The sequence below is a fragment of the Equus quagga genome, chromosome 15 (genome assembly GCF_021613505.1).
Source record: "Equus quagga isolate Etosha38 chromosome 15, UCLA_HA_Equagga_1.0, whole genome shotgun sequence".
NCBI classification, from domain to species: domain Eukaryota; kingdom Metazoa; phylum Chordata; class Mammalia; order Perissodactyla; family Equidae; genus Equus; species Equus quagga.
In genome coordinates this window covers 37,935,626-37,962,855 of record NC_060281.1, presented here as the reverse complement: position 1 = coordinate 37,962,855, position 27,230 = coordinate 37,935,626, and the positions used below count along the sequence as shown (strand labels likewise).

The 27,230-nt window shown below is 38.3% G+C and overlaps 1 protein-coding gene across 1 annotated transcript; it reads right to left on the bottom strand.

The window, feature by feature from the left end:
• Positions 1–235: 235 nt before the first annotated feature.
• On the bottom strand, positions 236–25,607 carry LOC124226289 (zinc finger protein 184). Its single transcript, XM_046639379.1, has 5 exons — positions 25,501–25,607; positions 15,225–15,292; positions 6,898–7,024; positions 6,486–6,569; positions 236–3,205 (listed from the first exon to the last, which is right to left on the bottom strand). The coding sequence occupies exons 1-5, from the start codon at positions 25,505–25,507 to the stop codon at positions 1,245–1,247; spliced, it is 2,247 nt and encodes a 748-aa protein (XP_046495335.1). The 5' UTR covers positions 25,508–25,607; the 3' UTR covers positions 236–1,244.
• Between the last annotated feature and the right edge of the window lie 1,623 nt (positions 25,608–27,230).

Genomic DNA, 27,230 nt, shown 5'->3' with positions numbered 1-27,230 from the left:
TCTCCATTGTCAAGGCCAGGCTGGGAAATTGTCAGCTGCTCCTAAAAGAGCTAACCTGATAACTGTATCTGAAGACAATATAAGGGGCTCATCTCTTTATAGCTAGACCCATATTTATTTCTGGCTCAAATATTAAATGGCCACGCAGGCTGGGCTACACATCTTCAGAGATGTCATTCACACTGTCATCTGCTTCTGATATCAGGGGACCAAGAAAAGCAAATGAAATGACCACTATTTTACACAGCAGTTTAATTTTTGCACTTTAGTGAGGAAACAAATTGACCTTACCTCCCAGAGCTTGTGAGAACCCAATCTACACAACAATATGACAGTCAAAATTACATCATGTGTACTGAGCACAGCTAATCTGTGAGGCTTCTAGGAAGAGCCACAAGAAGAAGCTACTAGCCAAAGGAGTGGGTACTGAAATCTAACCCAATTGTCCTTCCAGAATACACGTTAGAAAACAAAAAAAAAAAAAAAAAAAAACTGAACCCTGGGTCCCACTGCTTAGGCCAATTAAATTATAGTCTCTGGGGGTGGAACCTTGGCAATAGAATTTTATAAAGTTCCTAAAGTGATCCTACTACACAACTAGGGTTAAATAACACTGGTTTAAGCTGTAGAAGAGAATCTCTGTACTTGCACTAAACTCCTAGAATGTTAAAACACACTGGAAGAGAAAGCAATAGGAAGGTTTAATACTTGTACTGAGTTAAGCCATTATATGCTACTGAATTATTAATTTGAGGGCATTTACAATTCTTTTTATTAGGAACCAGTTACTTAAACAACTTAAATGTGTTAGAATAGGAGCATAATAAATTCCCCAGTCTAGTTACTGAAGCACAAACGCTTTCTATAGGGAAAACATGCATAAATATACACACTCTAGATGCAACACATCAAAATGCTGATGTAGAATAATCCTATTCAAGAATATATTGTGAATATACAAAACTGAATATAAAACTCCAAATGACCTCTGAAATCATCTACTCCAAATCTCTCATTTCACAGAGGAAACTGAAACTGAAAACAGTTAAATTTTTCAGTATCACGAAGTTGGTTAACAATGTAATTGGTTACTTCAGCCCAATGTACTTTCCTATTCCATAGTGTAACAGTGAAAACTTACAATATTTTAAGCAGTTTGTCAATCCATTCTGATTCTTCAGTACTTAACAAAAGGACAAACTAAAGTAAATGCATCCCCTATGTTTATGCTGCTTCTATCATAGTCATATACCAGGGTGTAGTCTCTGATGCTTGTTGAGAGCAGAACGATATCTGAAGGCTTTTCCACAATCATTACATCCAAAAGGTTTCTCTCCTGAATGAATTCTCTGATGCTGAGTAAGGTAAGTGCTCTGGCTGAAAGTCTTCCTGCATTCATTACAGTTATAAGGTTTCTCTCCAGAATGAGTATTCTGATGTTCAGTCAGATGAGTGCTCCGGCTAAAGGCTTTGTCACAATCATTGCACTTATAGGGCTTCTCTCCAGTGTGAATACGCTGATGCTGAGTCAGATGGGAGCTCTGGCTGAAAGCCTTTTCACATTTATTACACTGGTAGGGTTTTTCTTCTGTGTGAGTTTTTTGATGTTGAGCAAGAGATGAACAATGTCGAAAGGCTTTGCCACACTCAGCACACTCATAAGGCTTTGCTCCTGTGTGAATTCTCTTGTGTTGTGTAAGGTGTATGTTCTGGTTGAAGGCTCTCCCACATTCATTACACTTGTAAGGTCTTTCTCCAGTATGTATTTTCCTATGCTGAATAAGAGAAGAGCCATAACTAAAGGTTTTTCCACATTCATGACACTGATAGGGTTTCTCGCCAGTATGAATTCTTTCATGTTTAGCAAGAGATGAACTCCTAATAAAGGCTTTCCCACATTCTTTACACTCATAGGCTTTCTCTTGGGTATGAGTCTTCTGATGTTGATTAAGGTTTGAGAGATAACTGAAAGCCTTTCCACATTCATTGCATTCAAATGGCTTTTCTCTGGTGTGAATTCTCCGATGTTGAGTAAGGGATGAGCAGTAACTAAAGGCTTTTCCACATTCATTGCATTTGTAAGGTTTTTCTCCAGTATGAATTTTCAGATGTTGAGCAAGGGATGACCAGTAACTAAAGGATTTTCCACATTCGGCACAATCATAAGGTTTCTCCCCAGTATGTGTCTTCTGATGTTGAGTGAGGTTTGAGTGCTGACTGAAGGCTTTCCCACATTCATTGCATTCATATGGTTTTTCACCAGTATGAATCATATGATGACGGATAAATGTTGAGGGCCCATTGAAGGCCTTCCCACATTCATTACATTTATAAGTTTTCTCTCCAGTATGAATTTTTTGATGTTGAGTAAGATGTGTGCTCCTGGTAAAGGTTTTATCACATTCATCACATTTAAAAGGTTTTTCTCCTGTATGAATTTTCTGATGTTCCATAAAGTGGCCTCTCTGGCTAAACGCTTTTCCACACTCGTTACAAGTATATGGTTTCTCACCAGTATGAATTCTCTGATGCTGAACAAGATGGGTCCTCTGACTAAAGGCTTTCCCACATTCATCACATTTATAGGGTTTTTCTCCAGTATGAATTCTTTGATGTTGAGTAAGAGATGGACCCTCAATGAAGCCTTTTCCACATTGATCACATTTATATGGTTTGTCTCCAGTATGAATTCTCTGATGGTTTATAAGGTTTTCACTCCGGCTGAAGGCTTTTTCACATTCATTGCATTTGTAGGGTTTTTCTCCAGTATGTGTTCTCTGATGGCGAATAAGAGCTGAACAATAACTAAAAGCTTTCCCACATTCATTACACTTACAAGATTTCTCTTTTTTAACTGGATTTAAATTCTGTTTGACACTTGTTTTAGTAGACGTCTCTTTTGGAGATATTCCTTGTTGTGTTACAAGGTTTAAAGTCACATTGACGCTTTTTTCAAAGTCATTATTTACAGGGCCTCTCTCCCAAGTGGGTATTGTCTTTTCAGTTATTTTTATTTCTCTTGGCAGTGGCTGTTGGTTTGCCTGATGCCTCTCTAGACTGCTTTCAGATTCCCAACTTTCTAAGAAGTTGGAACTGCAAGGATCATCCTTTTTCTGTTGTTCCACTATTACCACCCGAGATGGCTGTTCTTCAGAAATGTCCAGCTCTGGGACTGATATGCTATTTTCTGGTCTTGTCTCCCAGTCTGAAAGAAAAATAAAATGCCTGTATTCTCTGAATAGAAGGGGGGGAAAACCTGTTGCTGTGAGAATGAACTAAAGAAATTAAAAATAAAGCCCTCAGAAATTCTGAAGGTTTTCAAATATAGCCCTATTATTTAGAAAGAAAGTTGGAAGGAGCTAACAATAACGATAAATAAAATATGAAAGTGGCAAGAGAATGTCTAATTCAATTTCATAATCTCTAAAAACCAGTAAGAGAACTCCATTTAAGGTGAGAGTAAATTAAAAAGTAACCACAGAGATGGCTAAGAGGAGACACAGATGGAGTGAATCTAAAGGAGGCAGTCTGAACTGGGACTCCTTGCCAATGAACAACAAAACAAAAATCTAAGAGCCAAGATGTCAAGACATGACAAACAGGAAAGACGTTTCTAAGATGCCATGGTTTTTAGCCTGGAACACTGCAGGAATAGTCATATCACTGCTGGAAATAGGAAAGTTGGAAATAGTAAATAACTTAAGGGGAGGAAGATATCAAGTTCAACTCTAGGTATTTTTGAGAATTAGGAAGAGAAATGGAGGACTAGACTATGGGTGTTTGTGGGGGGGTAGAAGATGCCAAAAGGAGTAGAATAACTAAGATGTTCAAATATAGGATAGGAAGTATCAGCTCAAAAGAGCAAGGAAAAGGATAGCTGAAGCCACAGGAACATATGTGAGAAAAGAGCAGAGGTCTTTTCTCTGACCTGAGGGTCTTTAGGGTAATGGGATGAATAAAATATACTAATGAAAGAAAGCAGTTTATCAGCAAACAACAGAAGAAACAAAAGACAGGAAAGAACATAATCAGGAAGTAGAGCATTGCCCAAGACAAGAAAGACGACAACTAAGAGAAGCAGGCTAATCAATGCTGGCAGATTTAGTAAAGAAAATAGCATTTCTTTGGTTCCACTAGTAACAGGGAGGTACAGCAGATCCCAGAGAACCCTGAATCTCCTGTGCTGCCAGCCCAGTCACTATCACCATCATCATCACTGCAAGCATAAGCAGCGAGGCAGAAACCCAGAGCTGCCTACCATCCCCTCCGTAACTGGTACCACGGGTAATGGTGCAGCATATACATGTGCAGGCAGCCTCCTAACAGCAGTACTTCTCCAGCAGGGACAAGAAGATCAATAACACAGGTTCTGGGGAACAACCAATTGTTCAATATAAGAAATGGATATGTTTTCATTAACAGGAATGACACCAAGAAAGATACATTTGACAGCAGATGACCATAAGGAATACTTCCTGCAGGCACTTCACAATGAAGGAAATGGAGACCACGGAGTCTGATGCTGTTAAAAGAGAAGAGGGTGGAAGTGGCTGATCTCCAGCCCTGGTTGCAGTCCCAGTTGAAGGCAATAAACATCCAACAGACCATGACCAATGTTGTCCATGTTGTCATGTCTTCCACGCAATAACCAACAGAGTTACCAGAATACCAGGGGTGGGGAAAACAATGAAATGCTGGACAAAGTTCCAGAAGGCAAGACTGAACAGAGCCATCTCTACTGCAGAAAGGACTTCCCACTTTACTACAAGCAAAGTCTACAGGTCTTGACCACAGTATTCCAACACTCTTGTGTATGGAGAAATAATACAGGGTGCTAACAAACAGGCTGCAAAAGAACAAGATAGACAAATGAGACAGAATACACATCAGGGTAATTGATCATGATTCTGCAAGGGCCAGGTCACCAAGAAAACCCAGAGAAGATGGCAATAAAGAGGATAAGGAAAATGATACAGACAAGGCCCAGGCCCAGTGGCCACCTGAACGTAGGTACCATCGCAACTTCTATTACCTGTACAGATGCCTATAAAACTGTAGATCATTTTCACAGAGATGAAAGCAGCCAAGTCGCCAGCTCAGAATAAGTCTGCTCCAAATTCTGAAGAGGGCAGGACCAAGGGCTAGCTTACCAAGACTACCATCACTGGGTCACATTCCAGTGTAAAAGTAAACAAAAGAATGGAGCTAAATACTTCAAGGGATTATCTTCTGCCTACTGACTGGATCACAGGAACTATCTACATTATCTCTGCAGCACAGGTTTCTCATTATTATTTTTACCTAAATAAATCTCTTTTTAGTAATGACTAAAGCATTTTTTGAAAAGCCTAGGATTTTTTAATACACATTTAAATATTTAAAAATTTTTTTCTACCTGCTTAAGTTGGGATTTTTTTAAAACTTCCTTTTTCATTTGTAATAAAACTTGTTTTTTCCGAAAGTTAACAAACCGTAAGCACAAGTTAATAAAGCTCTTTAAAAAAAAAAAAAGTTTTCTAAATTGTGCTCCATGAAACCATCTTCTAAGAGAAATATTTTAAAGGTGTAGTATGAAAAAAAGAATTCATGGTTGTTTGGGGTGGGAGGAGAAGAAATGTCATATTCTATGCAACACTGTTGGAAATTCCTAATGCCCAACTACATATTAAAAAAACCTCTGAGTATTCTTCCAGTAAAAGATCTGCTAAAATTTTAGCTAATCCAGTACTTCCCAAATTTGGACATGGCTTGTTTTTTTTCTACCCATAAAAGAGGACCCCCACTCCTATCCCATTAACTCTGGAGACATCCCCTTACCTGGAGTGACCAAGTTTGTACATTTTTCCAGGCTGAGATCTTTGAAGAGCTCTCTCTGCAGTTTTGGAATTGATCATTTACAAGAAAATCATTCATAATTTCAAGGATAGTCTGTTAAAGTGATAGGATCAGAAGCTACACCCTGAGATTAAGAAAGTAATAGGAGATGAAAAAGTGAAGGCTATAGGAATGGAATTCACTTTTGCCGAGTTTGGTTGGGAAAGCAAGGAGGCGGACTGGATTGTGGTCAAAAAGATAAAAAGTGTTGAGTAACAGTATTTGAAAATTAGGGTTACCTATTTCTGTTTAAAGGTACTAGCAATGGAGCCTGGAGACCCAAAAAGAAAACTTAGGGCTGAAAAATAAGGTGATAATTACGTGATTAGGGTCCCAAAGGAGGTACGAAAGACGGAATCCAGAGTCCAGGTCAAGAGGTTGCCTTTAGAAAAAAGCAAGAAGGATACCACCTCTGAAAGGAGTATAAAAACAGAACATATGTTGAAACAGTTAGTGTTTTGACAAAGCAAAAGAGAGTCCAGTTAGCTTCCCAATTCTCCACAGGAGACACTTTAAAGAGAAGCAAGAATCTACATTACAGACATAAAAAGCTCTTATCAGGCTGGTGGTTAGAGTTAATGACACTCATATGGCACATATCCATTACGTACCTACTGGAATGCTGGGCTCCATGATCCATGGCTCTGTCCCTTGCTCTAACTGGGAAATCACATCAGGTTTGGAAACTTGGAGTCCTGCTCATGGGGAAGAAAAAAAAAGGTACTTATCATGTAGTAAGGGATAAGTGCCATATCAGAATTCAGTCTCAGCACTTTGTTTTTAGGAAAGGATATGTAGGACAAATCTGATGGGAGTGTATAGCGTATAAAGCTTCAGTGTTACAAATCACCAGACATGGGTTCAGAAAAATTATTAGTTTGTCCTTCTACTTGCTAGGAGAGTAGAAACCTTTCAAAATTTAGGAATCTTTGGTTTCTTAACTTAAAGGCAAAACTCACCTAAGCACGAGAGAACCCCCATCCTCTACAGCCCCAGATATTAAATCAGAGAAGTCAGCCTTACCTATGGAGACCAGGTGTGTATAATTTTCCAATGTCACATCCCGGAACAAATCTCTCTGCACAGGATCTAGCTGTTTCCATTCTTCCTGGGTAAAGTCCACTATCACATCCTTGAAGGTCACTGATTCCTGAAATACATATTTCTGCTTAGCCATAAAGTATTTACATAAGAAGGGGGCGAAGTTAGCAATACTGACAGAAATAAGGCAAGCAAAAGGCTATCTGAAGAAAGATTTTGATATGTGCTCCTTTGTGAAACGAATATAAAAACAGTACCCCGTTCACAGGGTTATTGCAAGAATTAAATAAAAAATGTTCAATATGAAATGCTTAATTTAGGGTCTGGATCTAACAAGTGCTCAGTGAATGTTAGCCATCGTTTTTGTTCATCATCATCATTATCTCTGTGTTCCAAGATATATCAAGTATTAATAGTATACCTAATAACATCAATAATACGTTTTATTACCTACAATGTGCAAGAATAGCCAAAAACGTTTTTGAAAAAATTTGGGAAGGAGACTTGCCCTACCACATTTCAAAATATACCAAGAGATATACCAAAATATACCAAAAAATAAAGATAAATTAAAAGAGAGTGGCCTTGTATGGAATAAAACTCAATGAAAAAAAGATAAAGTCTAAAAACAGACCCATGTTTATAAGAATTGAATAGGATTAAACAACTTTCAAGTTAGTTAAAATAAGCTGGATTAGTCACTAAATGGTGTTATAACAAATGACTGTCTATTTAAGGAAAAAAATAAGGTGGGTTCTTTACTTCATGGCATACACAAAATTTCGGCTGCATTGGAGATTAAATTCTAAAGAAAAAGCAAAATAAAACGGTAGAATAAAAGACACGAAAAGTTTTATAAGCTTGAATGTGAAAGGCAAAAACTGTAAGACAAACAGAAAGATTGACAGATATAACCACATAAAGATGTAAACTTTCTATATATATTATTCTATATATATTATTAAACCATAGACAAAAGGCGATATTCTGAATTCCTACAAATAATTAGCAAAAGAGATGGACGACCCACAAGAAAAACAACAAAAAAAGGCCAAGAACCCAAACAGGCAATTCACCTAAGATATTGTTAATAAACCATGAAAGAATGCTCACTCCACTAAAAATAAGTAAAATAATGAGATACCAGATTGGCTAGCACTGCTGAAAGTGCACATGTGCACTTCTGGTGGGAATCTATCTGGGGGCAATCGGACAGGATTTATCAAAACTTGAAATGCATATATCACTCAAAGTTTTATTGCTTGTAGGAATTTATTCTTCAGAAATACCTCAGGGTGTGAACATATGTACAAGCATCCTTGCAACATTGTTTGTGTGAAGGGAAAAAATGCAAATTTAATGTTCATTAATAGGATAGTGGTTAAAGAATTTACGGTATATCCTTACTAAAGTACTTTATGTAGACGTTTTTAAAATGAGGTATCTCTACATGTACTGATTAGGAAATATGCATATATATTACATATACATGTATACAGTATACATGGTATGATCCCATTTTTATTTTTATGAATAGGAAAGTTTATATGTAAATGCACAGAAAATAATTTGAAAGAAATATACTACTAAATATTATCAGTGGGACTTGAAGGCAATGCAGGGGAACTTCCTACTTTTTATTTACTACGTATTTGAAATTAGATGAGTTAATTTTATTTTAAAATAGGTAAATTATTGGGACTTCTGCTTCTAATCACAACAGAGCAACTGGACTGGCTCTCCCAGTGTAAAGAAAAATAAAACTGAACAATATATCTGAAACAAGTGTTTGAAAAGCAGGCAGGACGAATCTGTGATCCTGAGAGAAGGGAGACCATCACATGAGCCTGACAATCCCCTCAGCTTCCTGCCACAAAGCTGGCATCCTCCAGACTGCAGCGCAGGGAGGCAGAGCCCTTGCAAAGCATGGTGGTTTTACTGAGCTGAGAAGACAAAGGTGGCAGCTCACAACTACTGAGGCAGGGGATTTGCAGGATGTATACCAGAGAGGAGGGAGCTACATAGAGGAGGAGCTCCAAAAATGTGGTGTAAATACAATCTCCATGGGCAACATCGTTAGCAATATGACATCAATGAACCCAGAGTTAAGAAAAGACATGCACAATCAGGTCCCACAACAGCTCCAGCACACTTTAGGAACAGGGCAAGTTTAGCAACAAGTTAAAGCAACAAGTATGGTTTGCTCACTCCTTGCTAATCTCCAGGGACACGTGGATACATGTTTCTGAACCTTGAACAAGCTCTGAAAACTAATGCTTACAAAGTCACCAACTGATGATGTTACTGTATGCCTGGAGCAGTGGGGTAGGATGCAGACTGTCAGCACTGTTTAACATACAGGTGAAGACTTATGATGAACACACAGTGCCGAGTTTGGGCTCTGCACCACAGCTGGTCTATAGCAGGTGTATGCTGAAGTGATTAGCTCCTTTTAAGAATTCTGGACTCCAGAATTCAAGCAGGCTGCCCTGGGTAGAGACATTTCTCATGTCTCTGGGGATCACAGCTAGAGAGAAAGTACATCTGTGTGACCATCACAGAGGGAGGACTTGGAAGCCTGCATCTGATTTTCCCGGATTTTGCTTATGAATATCTTTTTCCTTCTGATCCTGTTTTGTATTCTTTATTGTAATAATCTCCAGCCCTGAGTTATGCTACTGAGTAGGGTGAGTCATTCTAGAAAATCACTGAGCTAAAGAGTGATCATGGGCCCCCTCCAAACAGTCCTAGAGTAAGATGATGATAGATCAGTCCTAACAAAGCTTATCATTCAAAAACAAACCTTGAAAGGATCAAGTTGTGGCCAAAGTGGGATTAACAAGGATTGGATTTACCCTTCTGCATGAAATAACAAAAAATTCCAGAAAAAATATATGAAACAACAGTTTCCAAGACAGTGAATCTCAGACAACAAAAAACAGTGATCCCTGAGAATGAGGAAACAAATAAAGCGAGTCACACAATTGGTCCAGCTTACTGCCTTGAGAGTTTCCACACAGTGGTGCAGGGAGGTGTAACCCAGGAGCCGCCCAGCCAACTCCCTGAACTGAAGAGATAATGCTGAGAGTTTGGGGAAATCAAGGTGACTAGAGTTCACAGGACAGAATACTGTAGAAGAGAGAGCTACATCAGCAAATAAGCAAGGAGAACTACGGAGGTTCCACCTGAGTATTCAGCAAAATATGAATGAGCACGCGGGTGTGATGAAACTATCGGAGACAGGGAGAGAATCATCCAAAAGGATTCAAGGGAACAGTACCAGCACTCAAAAGGGCTGGAAATAGAACCTGTTCCCATCAGTCAAACTGGAAAACTGCATAATTCATTAGGGATTGGGTAGAATACTCAGCAGTGGCAAATAAATGGCCTTAGACTAAATGCTGCTCTGGATTCACCTAACAAATCCTAAAAGCAAGACCTGAAAGGAACACATTATTTCAAGAAACTTAACCGCATCCCAGAAAAAGGCTCAAGAATATTTGACAGGAATACAAAAGTATGCAGAACCCAGTAAGGTAAAATTTAGTGCTGACACTCAATTAAAGATTATCCGGCATGCAAAAAAGCAGGAAAATACAACCTATAATGAGGGGGAAAAATCAATCAGTTGAAATCAACCCAGAACTAACAAAGATGCTAGAATTAGCAGAAAAGAACACTAAAAGTTATTATGAATATATTCCATATGTTCAAAAAGTTAAGTAGAGACATGAAGACATGAAAAGAAAAAAAGAGCCAAATGGAACTTCTAGAGCTGAAAATGAGAATGTTCTGAGATGAAAAATACACTACAAAGTATTAACAGCAGATGAGGCACTGACAAAGACTGACAAATTCAAAGACAGAAATAGACACTATCAAAAATGAAACAGATAGGAAAAAAGAATTTCAAAAAAGAAATAGCTTCAGGGAGCTATGGGACAACTTCAAGTGGCCCAACGTATGTGCCATTGGAGTCCCTGGGGGAAAAAAGAAGGGAGAGGAACAGAAAAAATATCTGAAGAAATAATAGCTCACTATTTTCCAAACTTGATGAAAATTATAAAACCCACAGATTCAACAAAATCAATAAAATGCAAACACAAGAAACACAAAGAAAACTACACCAAGGCATATCTTAATCAAATAGGTCAAACCTAGTGATAGAGAAAATCTTATAAGCATCTAGAGAAAAAAAAGACAAATAAATATAAAGGAACAAAGATAAAAATGACAGTAGCTTTTTGTTGGAAACAATGCAAGCAAGAAGACAATGGAGCAACATCATTAAATACTACAAAGAAGAAAAACTGTCAAAATAGAATTGAGAAACAAAGGTAAAATAAAGACTTCTCAGACATAAAAACATGAAAGAATTCATCACCAGCACACTGCCCTATAAGAAATCTTAAGGAAGTCCTTCATGCACAACAAAAACAATAACAATGAAAATACAGATCTATATCAAGGTTTCTTGACCTTGGCACTATTGATATTTTGGACCAGATAACTCTTTTAAATAATTGTGGGGGGCTATCCTGTGTATTGCAAACAGCATCACTGGCATTAACCTACTGGATACCTGTAGCACTCCCCACCAAGTTATGACAATCCAAAATGTCTCCTAAGATTTCCAGTTGTTCCTTAGGGGGCAAAATCACACTAATTGTGAATCACTGATCTACATAAAGGATGAAGACCACCAGAAATAGTAAACTACATGGGTAAATATATACAATATTTTTCTTACTATTTAAATCTCTTTAAAAGATAACTGACTACTTAAACAAAAATAATAACAAGTATTATGGGGTTTATAAGTAAAATAAATGGCAACAATAGCCTTAAAAACTGGGAGGAAAGAAATGGAAGTACATTATCGTAAGGTTCTTACATTATTCATGAAGTGGTATGTCACTTGAAGATAAATGGTGATAAATACGTATACCTAAAGCAACAATTAAAAGATTTATGACTGATAACCCACTGAAGGAAACAAAATGGAATCATAAGAAATATTCAACCCAAAAAGAATACAGGAAAAAGGGAATAAAAATACAGACAGAAAACAAATAGCAAGATGATAAACAAACTTAATCATATCAAATATCTAAATGTAAATATACCACATTAAATATAAATGACCTAGCCCACCACAATTAAAAGGCAAAGATTGCCAGAGTGGATTAATAAAGAGCAAAACCCAACTACATGTTGCCTATAAGTAACTCACTTTAAATATAATGACATAAATAAGTTAAAAGCAAAATGATGGAAAAAGATATAACATGCTGACACTATCAAATATCAAAGTAAATTTCAAGGCAAAACAATATTACCAGGCATAGAAAGGTCATTTCTCAATGATAAAGGGGTCACTTGATTAAGAGGACATAACAATCCTAAATGTTTATGTACCTAATAACAGAGCTTCAGAAAATATGAAGTAAAAACTGATAGAATTGCAAGGAGAAAAAGACAAATCCACATAATAATAGCCCAAAATTTCAATACCCTATCACAATAATTGATAAAACAAGTAGACAGAAAATCAATCAAGGATATGAAACACTTGAACGATACTATCAACCAACTTGACCTAAATGACATTCTGTGGTATACAGAATAACGGCCCTCCCAAAGATGTCCACATTCTAATCCTTGAAACTCATGAAACTGTTAGCCAAAATAGCAAGAGACTTTGCAGATGTGATCAAGTTAATAACTTTGAGATGGGGAAATTATCCTGGATTACATGAGTGGACCCAATGTAATCACAAGAGTCCTTATAAGAGAGAGGCAGAGTCAGAGCAGGAGACATGAAGATAGAGGACAAATCAGAACTAGAGAAAGAGATGTGAAGATGCCACACTGATGGCCCTGAAGATAGAGGAAGGGAACACAAGGTAAAGAGTACAGTCATGCACTGCATAACAACAGGGATATGTTCTTTTGTTAGTTTATTTTTTTAAAGATTGGCATCTGAGCTAACATCTGTTGCCAATCTTTTTTTTCCCCCTTCTTCTTCTCCCCAAAGGCCCCAAGTACATAGCTGTATATTCTAGTTGTTGGTCCTTTGGGTTTTGCTATGTGGGACACTGTCTCAGCACGGCTTGACAAGTGGTGCCATGTCCACGACCAGGATCCGAACTGGCAAAATCCTGGGCCGCCCAAGCGGAGTGCACGAACTTAAACACTCGGCCATGGGGCTGGCCCCCAGGGATATGTTATGAGAAATGCATCATTAGATGATTCTGTCAATGTGTGAACATCATAGAGTGTACTTATACAAACCTAGATGGTACTGCCTACTACACACTTAGGCTATACGGTACTAATCTTACAGGACCACCACTGTGTATGTGGTCCATTGTTGACTGAAATGTCGTTATGTGGGACATGAGTGTACATGTAGCCTCTAGAAGATGCAAAAGGCAAGGGAACAGATTTTACCCCAGAGCCTTCAGGGAATGCAGCCCTGCCAATGCATTTTGGACTTCTGACCCCAAAAACTGTAAGATAGTAAATGTATTGTTTTAAGCCACTAAGCTTGTAGTAAATTAATTACAGCAGCAATATGAAACTAATACACTCATAGAACACTCCACCCAATAACAGCAAAATATAGATTATTTTCAAGTGCTCACTGCTTATTTACCAAGACAGACCATACTCGGGGCAAAAGAATAGGTCTCAACAAACTCAAGGGGCTGGCCCTGTGGCCGAGTGGTTAAGTTCGCACACTCCACTGCAGGTGGCCCAGTGTTTCATTGGTTCGAATCCTGGGCACGGACATGGCACTGCTCATCAAACCACGCTGAGGCAGCATCCCACATGCCACAACTAGAAGGACCCACAACGAAGCATATACAACTATGTACTGGGGGGCTTTGGGGAGAAAAAGGAAAAAATAAAAAATCTTAAAAAAAAAAAAAACTCAAAAGGATTCAAGTCATACAAAGGATGCTTTCCGACAGTGCATATGTTCATTATCATGACTGTGATGATGATTTCATGAGTGTATGCCAAAACTTATCAAGTTATATACTTCAAATATGTGCAGTTAATTGTCACAGTACAGGCATATCTCAGAGATACTGCAGGTTCAATTCCAGACCGCTGCAACAAAGCAAATATTCCAATAAAGCGAGTCACACGAATTTTTGCTTTTCCCAATGCATATAAAAGTTATGTTTATACTATAGTGTAGTCTATTAAGTGTATAATAGCATTATGTCTAAAAAAATGTACATACCCTAGATAAAAAAAAACTTTATTACTAAAAAATGCTAACTATCATCTGAGTTATAATCAGAGAGTTATAATCTTCAGTGAGTTATAATCTTTTTGCTGGTGGAGGGTCTTATAAAAAAAACACAATATTCGTGAAGCACAATAAAATGAAATATGCCTGTATATCTCAATAAAAAATAAATGACAAAAGTACTAGAGCTGAAAGTGGGAAGAAGTGGGACCATTTCTTTGGTAAGATGATTAAATTGTGGGATAGGAATTAAGAAGAGAGTAAAAGTCTAAGAAGGAGCCTGATTAAAGGAAGGCTTGAGGTTGATTATACCTGGTGGAACAATCATTACCTTTTTGTCAAAATTCTCAGTTATTGGTTTTTCCTAAAACAGTATCATGTCACTTTCCTCCTCAAAAACCATTAATGGTCCACAAATGACCTACAGAATAAAGCCTTCAACTGCTTATCTAGACAGTTGAGCCCTTTCATATTCCAAACTTATTCAACCATTTGTTTACCACTTGCCAAAATAAACCATCTCTTCCAAATTTTTCTGAATCCTATGTAATACGTGCTAATTGTTACGTGTGAATCTCTGCTCATAATCTTCTCCATACCCGGAATCCTCATACCTCCCACCTTATATATTTGTTCAAATATTCAAATGCCACCTGTCCTTTGGAGTTAGTGCAAATCTCACACCCTTTACGAGCCCTTCCAGACAACACATATGTTTGTCATTCTCGATTTTCCATGGTACTCATTTCTCCTTTTTTATATTTATCTGTTTTGTTTTCTGCAGTCATTTGGTCTATTCAAGTCAAGGATCAAGTTTGTACTACTTCTGCTCTCTCGTCACGGGAGCATGGCAAGATACTAAGCAAGAGGTAAATGGTGAATGTGTTAGTTAAGCTGGAGAGGCAGAGCTAGGAAGAAGGTCACTGGGCAGATGGGAGCCCAGGATGAATTGCCAACATTGCTTTTTGGATAAACACACCCTACAGCAAAAGAATACACAGTCCCAGTAAGGACTGAAACGGCACTTCAGGAAATCCCAACTTACCTGAAAACTGGCTGACGGGAGTAGAGTATGTCTCCCTTGGAGAACGGCAGACTCTGGAGAGGACAGATCTAGGGGAGGAAGAAGAAACCATGAAGAATTCTGTTCAACTCAGCTGCTCCCAGCAATCCATAAAATCCACTTATTTTTCTTTATGAAAATAAGAGGAACTATGCCATTTCCTTTACTTCTCAGAATCCTGAAAAAGAAACATGGTAACTGCTGACTGGAGCCCTGGTACTCTCAGCATTACTAGTAAAGCATTACTATAAGATTCACAATTTTGTCCCCAGATACTTAGTCATATGGATCACACAACTCAATGTATATTCCTCATTAAGTAGAGCAAAATATTTCTGCTGCCTTCTCTGCTACATATAAAATATGAATAATCAATTACTTTCCAAAAGTCTTCCTAGGCCCTTTGAAACTTAGGTATTAATGCAAATTAAATATCACAATGACATATACTACTTATACTACCCACCCGCCAGAATGTCTAAAATTAAATAGACACGGTCAATACTATCTGCTGGCAAGAATACAGAGCAACTGGAACTTTTGTACATTGCTGTGGGGGGTGTAAATTTATCAATCACTTAGGAAAACTGTTTGAGAGTATATTCTAAAGCTAAACATATGCCTGCCTTATGAGTCAGCAATTCCACTCCTGTGCATATACTCATAGAAATGAGGGCTTATGTCCACCAAAAGACTTGTACAAGATTGTTCATAGCAGGTTTATTCATAATATCTTCAAATTGGAAACAATCCAATTATCTTTCAACAGGAGACTGGATAAGCAAATCATGATATAGTCATACAACAGAATATTATTCCACAATATAAAAGAATGAGCTACTGATATACCTCACAACATGGACGTATCTCATAAACAATATTGAGCAAAATAAGCCAGACACAAAAGAATACATACAGTATGACTCCATTTATATTAAGTCCAAAAACAGACCAAATTGATCTACAGTGATGGAAGTTAGAAGGGCAGTTACCTCTAGAGAGTGACTGGGCAGAGGCACAAGACTTCTGGGGCATTAGAAACATTCCACATGTTAGTGTGGGTGGTGACACTGGTACATAACATATAAAAATTAATCAAGTAGTACACTTAAGATTTGTGTACTTCATGTATGTAACTTATACACGAATAAACAAAACAAAAACAAACTTTGCTTTTGGGTAGGTGTATTCAGAACAATGGTTGACAGGAAAGCCCAATTTAGAAGCAGTGATAAAGGGAACTATTATTCTAGATTTAATTTTTTTGTTTTTCAGAATGATTAGCCCTGAGCTAACATCTGCCACTACTCCTCCTTTCTTTTGCTGAGGAAGATCAGCCTGGATCTAACATCCATGCCCATCCTCCTCTATTTTATATATGGAACGCCTGCCACAGCATGGCTTGATAAGCGGTGCATAGGTCCGCGCCCAGGATCCGAACCAGCAAACACTGGGTTGCTGAAGCGAAACATGCAAACTTAACTACTGAAAAATCCCAAAGAGAGAAAAAAAAGCAAAGACTTATAATGAAACCATTTTGGCAGAATTAAAAAGAACGTTCATAAAAGAAATAAGGGCAAAGAATTGAGGAGGAATGATGTCATCAACATGGCAGAATAAGTATTTTCTACCATCTTCCGCCCAAAGAACACCAATTTAGATAATCACCCATGGATAACAGTGTCTCTGTGGAAGTCCAGGAGTCCAGTGGAGAAGTTCCAGCACACCACTGGAGTAAAAAAATCCAAGACTGGAAGCACTGAAGAGGGTAAGAGGAACACCTTCCCTTTATGAGAATCATCCCTCCCCCAAGGTGGCACAGCTCAGTGCCAAGAGAGACCTTCTTGGCCCATAATTTCCCTCATGGGGGAAAGTAAGGCATGTGACCATCCAGCTTCTGCAGCTGTGTGGGATGCCACCAAGAGACCTACTTCATTCTTGTCCCATCTAGAATGCTGAGGTGTCCTGAGTGACTCAGGGGAAGGGAGCAGTTGGGAGAAGAGCAGTCAGGGCCGTCAGAAAGCATATCAAAGGAATGTGGATCCTACTAACCACTTCACAGACTCCATCAGGAAGCCTGCCAAAGAGCCACTGGGATGCTTTGCCTGTGGATCCCCCTCACTGGCCCACAGGTACCCCCAATGCTCTGTGCACTCCACCTACATACTCCTCTACCCTGTAGCCAGTTCCCTGTGCACACCCTGATGATGGCAAGAGCAAGCTCGTATAGACAGCTAGGGAGCACATGGAGAGAACTAGCCTGACTCTGCAAGACTGGGAGTAAGCACTCAAACCTGAGCATTAAGAACTGCCAAGCAAAAGAAAACAGGAGGCTGTCAGCATCCAGCCTGTCTCTGCAGGATTGAGAGAAAGCATACAGTCTTACGAATCTCCCCCAAAGAGGGAATAAGAAGTGTGAAACAGACATATTCACAGAAGGTCTGAGAAAGCCTGAGAATCCCTAACAGGACGGACAGCAGGTATTTCTCTCCCAAACCCAGTCAGTAAACACTGGAGGAGGTGACTACATCTTCAAAGGTAAAGACAGCAACACAAGACATCAAGGAACATGAAAAATCAAGGAAACATGACACCACCAAAAGAACAGAATAATCTTCCAGTAACCAACCATTAACAAATGAAGATCTACAATTTGCACGATAAAGAATTCAAAATAGTTGTTTTATGGAAGCTCAATGAGCTACAATAAAACACAGAGAAATGATTAAATGAAATCAGAAAAACAACACCCAAACAAAATAAGAAGTTTAACATAGATAGAAATGATAAAAAAGAAACAAACAAAAATTCTGGAGCCAAAGAATACAACGAATGAAAAGAAAAATGCAACAGACATCAATTTCTGGCTGGATCAAGCAGAAGAAAGAACCTATGAGGTGGAAGACAGGTCATTTGAAATTATCCAGTCAGCGGAGAATAAAGGAAAAAAAGAATGCAAAAGGGTCAAGAAAGCCTACATGAACTATGAGAAACCATTAAAAGAAACAATCTATGCATTACTGGAGTCCCAGAAGGAGAAGAGAGAAAGGAGCAGAAAGCTTATTTCAAAAAATAATAGCTAAGAATTTCCCAAATCTTGTAATGGAACATTCAAATTCATGAAGCTAAAAGGTCTCCAAAACATTTCAGCTGAAAAACATCTTCTCCAAGAGACATTATGATAAAACTGTCTAAAATCAGAGACAAAAGAGAAAAATTTAAAAGCTGCAAGAGGAGAAAAAATTCTTCTCACACAAGGCCACCCCCATAAGGCTATCAGTGGATTTCTCAGGAGAAACCCTTCAGCCTGGAGAGAGTGGAATGATATATTCAAAGTGCTGAAGGAAAAAACTGCCAATCAAGAATACTTTACCCAGCAAAGTTGTCCTTCAGAAATGAAGGAGAGACAAAGACTTTCCCAAGCACGCAAAAGCTGAGGGAGTTTATCACCACTAGACTTGCCTTATAAAATGCTGAAAGGTGTCTCTCAAGCTGAAATGAAAGGCTGCTAATTAGTGATATGAAAACATATAAAATTACAAAACACACTGGTAAACATAAGTATACAGCAAAATTCAGAATACTCTAATACGGTAATATGGTGATGAGTTAATCACTTAATTCCGATATGAGTTAAAGGATTAAATTATTTAAAAATAACTATAGCTATAGTAATTTATTAATGGCTACAAAATATAAAAAGATGTAAATTGTGACATCAAAAACATAAAATGGTAGAGCATGAAAAGGGTAGAGTCTTTGTATACAACCAAAGTTAAGTTGTCATCAGCTTAAAATAGACTGTTACATCTACGAGATGTTTTCTGTAAGCCTGGTGGTAACCATGAAAAAAAAAAACCCTACAGTAGATATACAAAATATAAAGAAAATAGAATCAAAGCATCCCACTATGAAAAATCATCAATTCATAAAGGAAGATAGCAAAAGAAGAAGAAAGGAACAAGGGAACTACAAAGCAGCCAGAAAACAACTAATAATATGGCATTAGTAGGGCCTTACCTACTAATAATTACATTAAATATAAATGGACTAAATTCTCCAATCAAAAGGAATAGAGTGGCTGAATGAATAAAAAAACAGAACCCAATTTTATGTTGCCTCACTTCAGTCTTAAGGATACACATAGGATCAAAGTAAAGGGACAGAAAAAGATATTCCATGCAAATGGAAAGCAAAAGAGAGCAGAGGGAGCTATACTTGTATCAAACAAAATACATTTTATGTTAAAAACTGTAAAAAGAGATAAAGCCATTAAATAATGATAAAGGGCTCAATTCATCAAGAGGATATAACAATTATAAATATATATGTGTCCAACAATGGAGTTCCTAAATATATTAAGCAAACACTAATAGATCTAAACAGAGAAAGAGATAATACAACAATAGTAGAGGATTTCAATACCCTACTTTCAGCAATGGATAGGCCATCCAGAGAGAAAACCAACAAGGAAACACTAGACTTGAACCATACTTTAGACCAAATGGACCTAACAGACATATACAGAACATTTTATCCAATGGCAGAATACATATTCTTCTCAAGCACACATGGAAAATTCTCCAGGATAGATCATATGATAAGTCACAAAACAAGTCTTAGCAAATTAAAGAAGATTAAAATCACACCAAGTATCTATTCTGACCACAACTGTATGAAACTAGAAATCAATAACAGAAAGAAAGCTAGAAAACTCACAGATATGTGGAAATTAAGCAACACACTCCTGAACAATCAATAAGTCAACAAATAAAAGAGAAATCAAAAAAATATATTGAAACAAATGAAAATGGAAACACAACATATCACAGCTTATGGAAGGTAGAAAAAGCAGTTCTAAAAAAAAAGTTTTAGCAATAAATGTCTATATTAAGAAAAAATATCTCAAATAATCTTTACACTTAAAGGAACTAAAAAAAGAAATAAGCCCAAAGTTATCAGAATGAAGGAAATAACAAAGATCAGAACAGAAATAAATGAAATAGAGACCAGAAAAATAATAGAAAAGATCAATGAAAATAAAGCTGGTTTTTTAAAAAGGTAAACAAAACTGAAACACCTTTAGCTAGACCAAGAAAAAAAAAGACTTAAATGAATAAAATCAAAAATGAAAGAGGAAGCATTACAATTGATACCACAGAAATACAAAAGATCACAAGAGTCTAATAAGAATCATTATACGCCAGCAAATTGGATAACCTAGAAGAAACTGATAATTCCTAGAAACGTACAATCTACTAAGATTGAATCATGAAGAAAGAGAAAATCTGAACAGACCAACGAGGAAAAGGAATATTGAATCAGTAATCAAAAACCCTCCAACGCAGACAAGTCCAGGACTAGATGGTTTCACAGATGAACTCTAGAAAACACTGCAAGAAGAATTAACATCAATTCTTCTGAAAGGCTTCTAAAAAACTGAAGAGGATGTAACACTCCAAAATCATTTTGCAAGGCCAGCATTACCCTGATACCAAAGCCAGATAAGGACACTACGGGAAAAGAAACCTACAGGCCACTATTCCTGATGAATAAAGACACAAAAATTCTCAATAAAATATTAGCAAGCTGAATTCAACAGCACATTAAATAGATCATACATCATTATCAAGTAGGATCTATCCCTGGGAAGCAAGGACAGTTCAACATACCCAAATCAATAAATGTGATACACCATGTTAACAAAATGAAAGACAAGATTCATATGGTCATCTCAATAGACGCAGAAAAAGCATTTGACAAAGTTCAACATCCTTTCATGACAAAAAAATTCTCAACAAACTACTATAGGGGGAATGTACTTCAACATAATAAACACCATATATAACAGGCCCACAGCTAATATCATACTCAATGTGAAAGACTGAAAGCTATTCCTCTAAGATCCAGAACAAGAGGAGGGTGCCCAGTTTCACCATTTTTATTCACCATAGTACTGGAAGTCCTAGCTAGAGCAATTAGGCAAGAAAAAGAAATAAAAGGCATTCAAATCAGAAAGGAAGAAGTACAATTGTCTCCTTTTGCAGATGACATAATATTATAAATAGAAAATCCTAAAGACTCCATGAAAAAAACTGTTAGAACTAATCGAAAAATTCAATAAAGCTGCAGGATATAAAACCAACGTACAAAAATCAGTGGTGTTTCTGTACACTAACCAGGAAATATCTGCAAAAGAAATAAGGAAAAGAATCTCATTTAGAATAGCATCAAAAACAATCAAATACTTAGGAATAAATTTAACCAAGAAGGTGAAAGATGTGTATCCTAAAAACTATGACACTGATGAAAGAAACTGAAGACAACACAAATAAATGGAAAGAGATCCCATGTTCATGGATCAAAAGAATTTATATTGTTAAAATGTCCATACTACCCAAAGTTATCTATTGATTCAATGCAATCCTGATCAAGATTCCAATGGCATTTTTCACAGAAACAGGAAAAACAATCCAAAAAACTGTATGGAATCACAAAAGACCCCGAAAAGACAAAGCAATTCTGAGAAAGAACCAAAAAGCTAGAGGCATCACACTTCCCGATTTCAAACAACATTACAAAGCTATAGCAATTAAACCATTATGAAGCTGTCATAAAAACAGATACACAAGCCAATGGAACAAAATTACAAGCCCAGAAATAAACTCTCCTGTATATGGTCAACTAACATTTGACAAAAGAGCCAAGAAGACTTAATGGGGAAAGGACAGTCTCTTCAATAAAAGGTACTGGGGGGGCTGGCCCGTGGCCGAGTGGTTAAGTTCGCGCGCTCTGCTGCGGGCGGCCCAGTGTTTCGTTGGTTCGAATCCTGGGCGCGGACATGGCTCTGCTCATCGGACCACGCTGAGGCAGCGTCCCACATGCCACAACTAGAAGAACCCACAACGAAGAATACACAACTATGTACCGGGGGGCTTTGGGGAGAAAAAGAAAAAAATAAAAAAATCTTTAAAAAAAAAAGGTACTGGGAAAACTGGATAATCACATACAGAAGATTGAAATTAAACCTGTATTTTACATTAAGAGTGAAAATTAACTTGAAATGGATTAAAGACTTAAACGAGACTTAAAACCTAAAACTCCTAGAAGAAAACATAAGAAAAAAGCTCCTTGATATTGGTCTTGGCAATAATTTTTTCAATATTACACCAAAGGCATAAGCAACAGAAGCAAAAATCAACAAATAGGACTACATCAAACTGAAAAGCTTCTGCACAGCAAAAGAAATCACCAAAATGAAAAGACAAGCCTTGGAATGGGAGAAAATATTTGAAAATCGTTTCTCAGATAAGGGGTTAAGATCAAAAATATACAAGAAACTCATACAACTCAACAGCATAAAAACAAAGAATCCAATTAAAAGATAGGCAGAGGACTTGAATAGATATTTTTCCAAGGAGACATACAAATGGCCAAGAAGTACATGAAAAGGTGCTCAACATGACTAATCATCAGGGAAATGCAAATCAAAACCACAACGAGCTATTACCTCAGATCTATTAAAATGGATATTATCAAGAAGACAAGAGGGGCCAGCCCCATGGCCGAGCGGTTAAGTTCGCGTACTCCGCTTTGGCGGCCCAGGGTTTCACTGGTTTGGATCCTGGGCACGGACATGGCATCGCTCATCAAGCCATGCAGAGGTGGCATCCACACAGCACAACCAGAAGAATCTACAACTACAATATACAACTATGTACTGGGCGGCTTTGGGGAGAAGAAGGAAAAAAAAAAAAAGGACTGGCAACAGATGTTAGCTCAGGTGCCAATCTCTAAAAAAAAAAAAGACAAGAGGTAAGTGTTAGGATGTGGAGGAAAGGGAACCCTTGTACACTGTTGATGGGAATGTAAATTGGTATAGCTGCTATGGAAATATATACACCACATTTTCGTTATACATTCACTCACTGATGGACAGCTAGGTTGCTTCCATGTCTTGGCTCTTGTAAATAACGGTGCAATGAACATGGGGGTGCAGATCTCTAAGACAGTGGTTTCATTTCCTTTGGATATATACCCAGAAAAATAGGATTGCTGAATAACATGGCAGTTCTGTTTTTAATATCTTGAGGAACTTCCATACTATTTTCCATAGTGGGTATACTAATTTACATTTCCACCAACAGAGGGGATATGTGTGTATGTGTGTATATACATACGACGTGTATATATATATGTGTATTGCGTCTTGCACATGCACACACAATGGAATATTATTCAGCCATAAAATAGAAGGAAATCCTGCCATTTTTGACAACATGGATGGCCCCTGAGGGCATGATGCTAAGTGGAATCTAAAAAAGCTAAATGCATTAAAACAGAGTAGAATGGTGGTTTCTAGGGGCTGGGGGGTGGGGGAAATGGGGGAGATCTTGGTCAAAGGGTACAAACTTCCAGTTATAAGATAAATAAGTTCTGGGGATCTAATGTACAGCATGGTAACTAAGTTAACAATATTGTATTACATACTTGAAAGTTGTTGAGAGTAAATCTTAAATGTTCTCACCACATACACATACATACATTCACATACACACAAAGACAAACATGTAAGGTTCTAGATGGATTAACTAACCTTACTGTGGTAATCATTTTACAAAATGGGTGTAGCAAATTATCACGTTGGACAACTTAAACAATGTTATGAGTCAATTATATCTCAATAACGGTGGAAAAAAAATCTTTCTCAGTAATGTTTTGTAGCTTTCGGGGTACAGCTCTTGCAAGTTTTTCTTAGATATATTCCTGTTTCATATTTCGGATGCTATTGTAAATGGAGTTATTATTTTTCTTACAATTTTCAATTGTTCATTGGTAATATAATGAAAGACAGTTGACTTTTTTAAATTAAACTTTTTGTTTTGAGATAATTGTAGATACACATGCAGTTGTACGAAATAAAACAGACTCTTTGTACTCTTTAAAAAAAACTGATGACAAATATAAAGTATAGCTCAAACCTAAATAATACAAAGACTTCTAACGATATTAAACAAATGCAAGAAAAAGGACTGTATGATAATAGTTAGGTTAAACCAAATCTGACTGCGTAGCTGTACCTAAAGAACGTAAAGACAATGACAATGCAGAGGGAAGTCTATAGTGACATGTCACAGGGCTCTGTCCTTACCCTGACCTGTTCAATGACATGTAGGAAGAAATAGAAGAATGCTCATTAAATATGCTAGTGACATAAAGTTGGAAAGGAGTGTTAAAAGACTCACAATAACTAAGATTCTTAATTATTCTGACAAGCTGAAACACGTGGCCAAAAAACTGAACAATCATAAATGTGAAGTCCTCACATTAAGAATAAAAAACAACTCTATTACACAAGGATGACATAAATCTAGTTAACTGCAGTTTATGTAAAAAAGATCTAGGGTTTGCAGCATAACATTGCTGATTTTTTAGAAGCTAATACAATCTGACACTGAACAGTAGAAGTATAATCCAAATCAAAAGAAGCAGTACATCATACTTTTAGGTATGTTCAAAACATATCTAAAGAACTATGTTTAATTTTAGGCAATGCACTGTAAGAAGCATGCTGTCACGCAGGAGAATTTTCAAAGAGGTCTAGATATATCACGTGAAGACCCATCAAAGGTACTGAGGCTATTCTGGTTAGAAAAGAATTTGTGAGTAGGAGTTGCAACAGCTGAATTCACATATCTGAAGGGAAGTAGCCAGAAAGAGAGAGCAGTCTCTAGCTTTTGGGGACTAAGAACTAAGATCAACACAGAAGTTACAGAAACAGGCACTTCTGCCTAATATAAGGAACTAAAAACAAAGGGCCAACAAAGTTATAGTCTGCACCCAAAATGGAGAGTTTAATGCCACACTGTTGAAGCACAGGCTTAACAGATGGCCATCTGCCAGGGATATTTTCAAAACTGGTGCATTGAAGGGAGGATTACCAAGAGTTTTTCTGACTGCAAGATTATCACTCTAATATTTAATAAGCAGAAGTCATGGAAGGATCACAGATATTCTGAATCATTGCTCCTTTTCATTCCCCAATCCCGAAGCCAGGGAAAATTAACTGTTCCTGCAAGCCTCTCCCTATAAGGTCAAATGAGTCTCCCAGTAAAATGTAATCCAGTTTCTTTTCTGGATCCTTAAATATAAGTTCCTGGCTTCCACCTCTTCCAGCTCTGTCAAGCATTTGATCTTCAAGTCATTAACTGTTCTTTTATCACCAACATCCCACTCTCCCCCCAGTCGTCCCCACTACCTTCCATCTCAGTTCATCCCGTTCCTCTGGAACTTGGACACCAGAGTTTCCCAAGCAGCGTCGTAGCTCCAGCTGGGTCCTCGATCTAGCGCTCAGATGCCCAGCAGAGTCTGAGCCCTTAGACACGCTCAGATTGGCTGCCCTGAAAGACACAGGATGGAGTCAGCAGCGTCTGTCACACGATCACAGAATTTTGCATAGTGGCCAAGAAGTCCTTGGAAAAGGGAAGTGCCCAGAGAGAGCAATAAACAGGCATGTGGCACTCCCGCTGAACAAAAACAAGAGTGGAGATCGAGTACGCAGGTTCAGCACCAGATTCGAAAAACCCTTGGTGCCTACCCTGAATCTTGCCAAAGGCACCCAAAGACCCGGCCCGTTACCTCTGTGCACCCTGACGGGCTCACACCCCCGCGGGCTCAGGAAGACACACCTGTTGCGGAGCGGAAAAGCTGGAAGGTGGACAAGCAGGGCGGGGCCCGGGTCCAGTCCTTCCTCCCAGACCGGAACAAAAGAACAAAGCCCTCCAAGGGATCAGGCCGGAACCGCCCCGCACTGGAGGAGGCCAGGGGCGCCCCCTTCGAGGACTCCCCCGCTCCCTCCCGTAGAGGCCGCCTCAAGCAAAGCGAGAAGGGTGACGTCACGGGGCCGAAGGGCTGCCGGTTGCCATGGTGATACCTGGGTTTCCCTCCCCCTGCAGCAATCCACACACTCCGATCCCGGGTCCGGAAGCTCAGGGACAATCACCAAACCTAGCTCAGAGAGCCAAAGGGGCTGGACTTCCTCAGCACCGACGTCTTTTCACGCCTACGGCCGGCTTCAACGGCCACTTCCGGTCGTGCCGAGAGAACCCCGCCCCTACTTGCCGGCTGCGTTCGACTGTGCCCCGCCGACACGCTGGACTACGATTCCCAGAATGCTCCACGACTCTGGACTCCATTTCCCAGAGGGCTCAGCTAACATGTAAGATCCCGTTGTGCAGTGCCAGACGTTCAATTCCCCAGGGTTTGTTCCTAAATGTCTCAGGTAGAGGTATATTTCAGAGCAGTGACTCTCAAGCCTGTATGACCGGACAGATTGTAAGACATATAAATATAATTTAAAAACGCAAACAAGCATTTCGCGATGCATTCCTTACCTTTATTGCCTGTGTTGCATTCTATTTAGTGTCCTATTCCTTTGTCGTTTTAAAAATTCTAGTCGTGACCCATTATATTGCTTTCATGATTCTCAAATGGGTCGCGACCCACATTTTAAACTAGGAGGTGGTGTTGCCATGTTTTGCCCTACAGTAGTGCATTGTGTATGCCTACTTCAGCCAGCGCAAAGCTGCGAATGGAGCCTTAGGCCAGTCTGTCATTGTGTCCTTGGCAGAAAAGAATCCAACAGGAGTCGGTAGGCTTTTCTATCTTTAAATGTGTGCCCCACACACTTTACGTGCTTCCTTGCGACCCCAGCATTTGCATAGAGGGGCTAAGGTCAAGTCACTCAGCCTGTTGGCTGACAAAACTCTAAACTTGAAAATTCTAACACTGAGTGTATGAAAACAAAGTCAAAGAAAAGGGAACAATATCTAGAAGTCTCTAAGAGCAGATTTCAGGAAAGATCTACTGTAGGACCTAGAAAATTTCAGGAAAAAATTTGGTATTCCCAGTAGATTGCAAGAAGACATGGCTTGAATGAAACAAGAATGAAAGCTGTGAGAGAACAGGCTGAAATAAAGACACTAGATG

Bases quoted from the DNA above. Each gene is read 5' to 3' on its own strand.
- LOC124226289 (XM_046639379.1), bottom strand. The intron at 7,025-15,224 runs GTAAGTTGGGAT...TATGTATTTCAG, and splicing joins TCCCGTCAGCCAGTTTTCAG to GAATCAGTGACCTTCAAGGA. The intron at 6,570-6,897 runs GTAAGGCTGACT...CCCCATGAGCAG, and splicing joins TACACACCTGGTCTCCATAG to GACTCCAAGTTTCCAAACCT.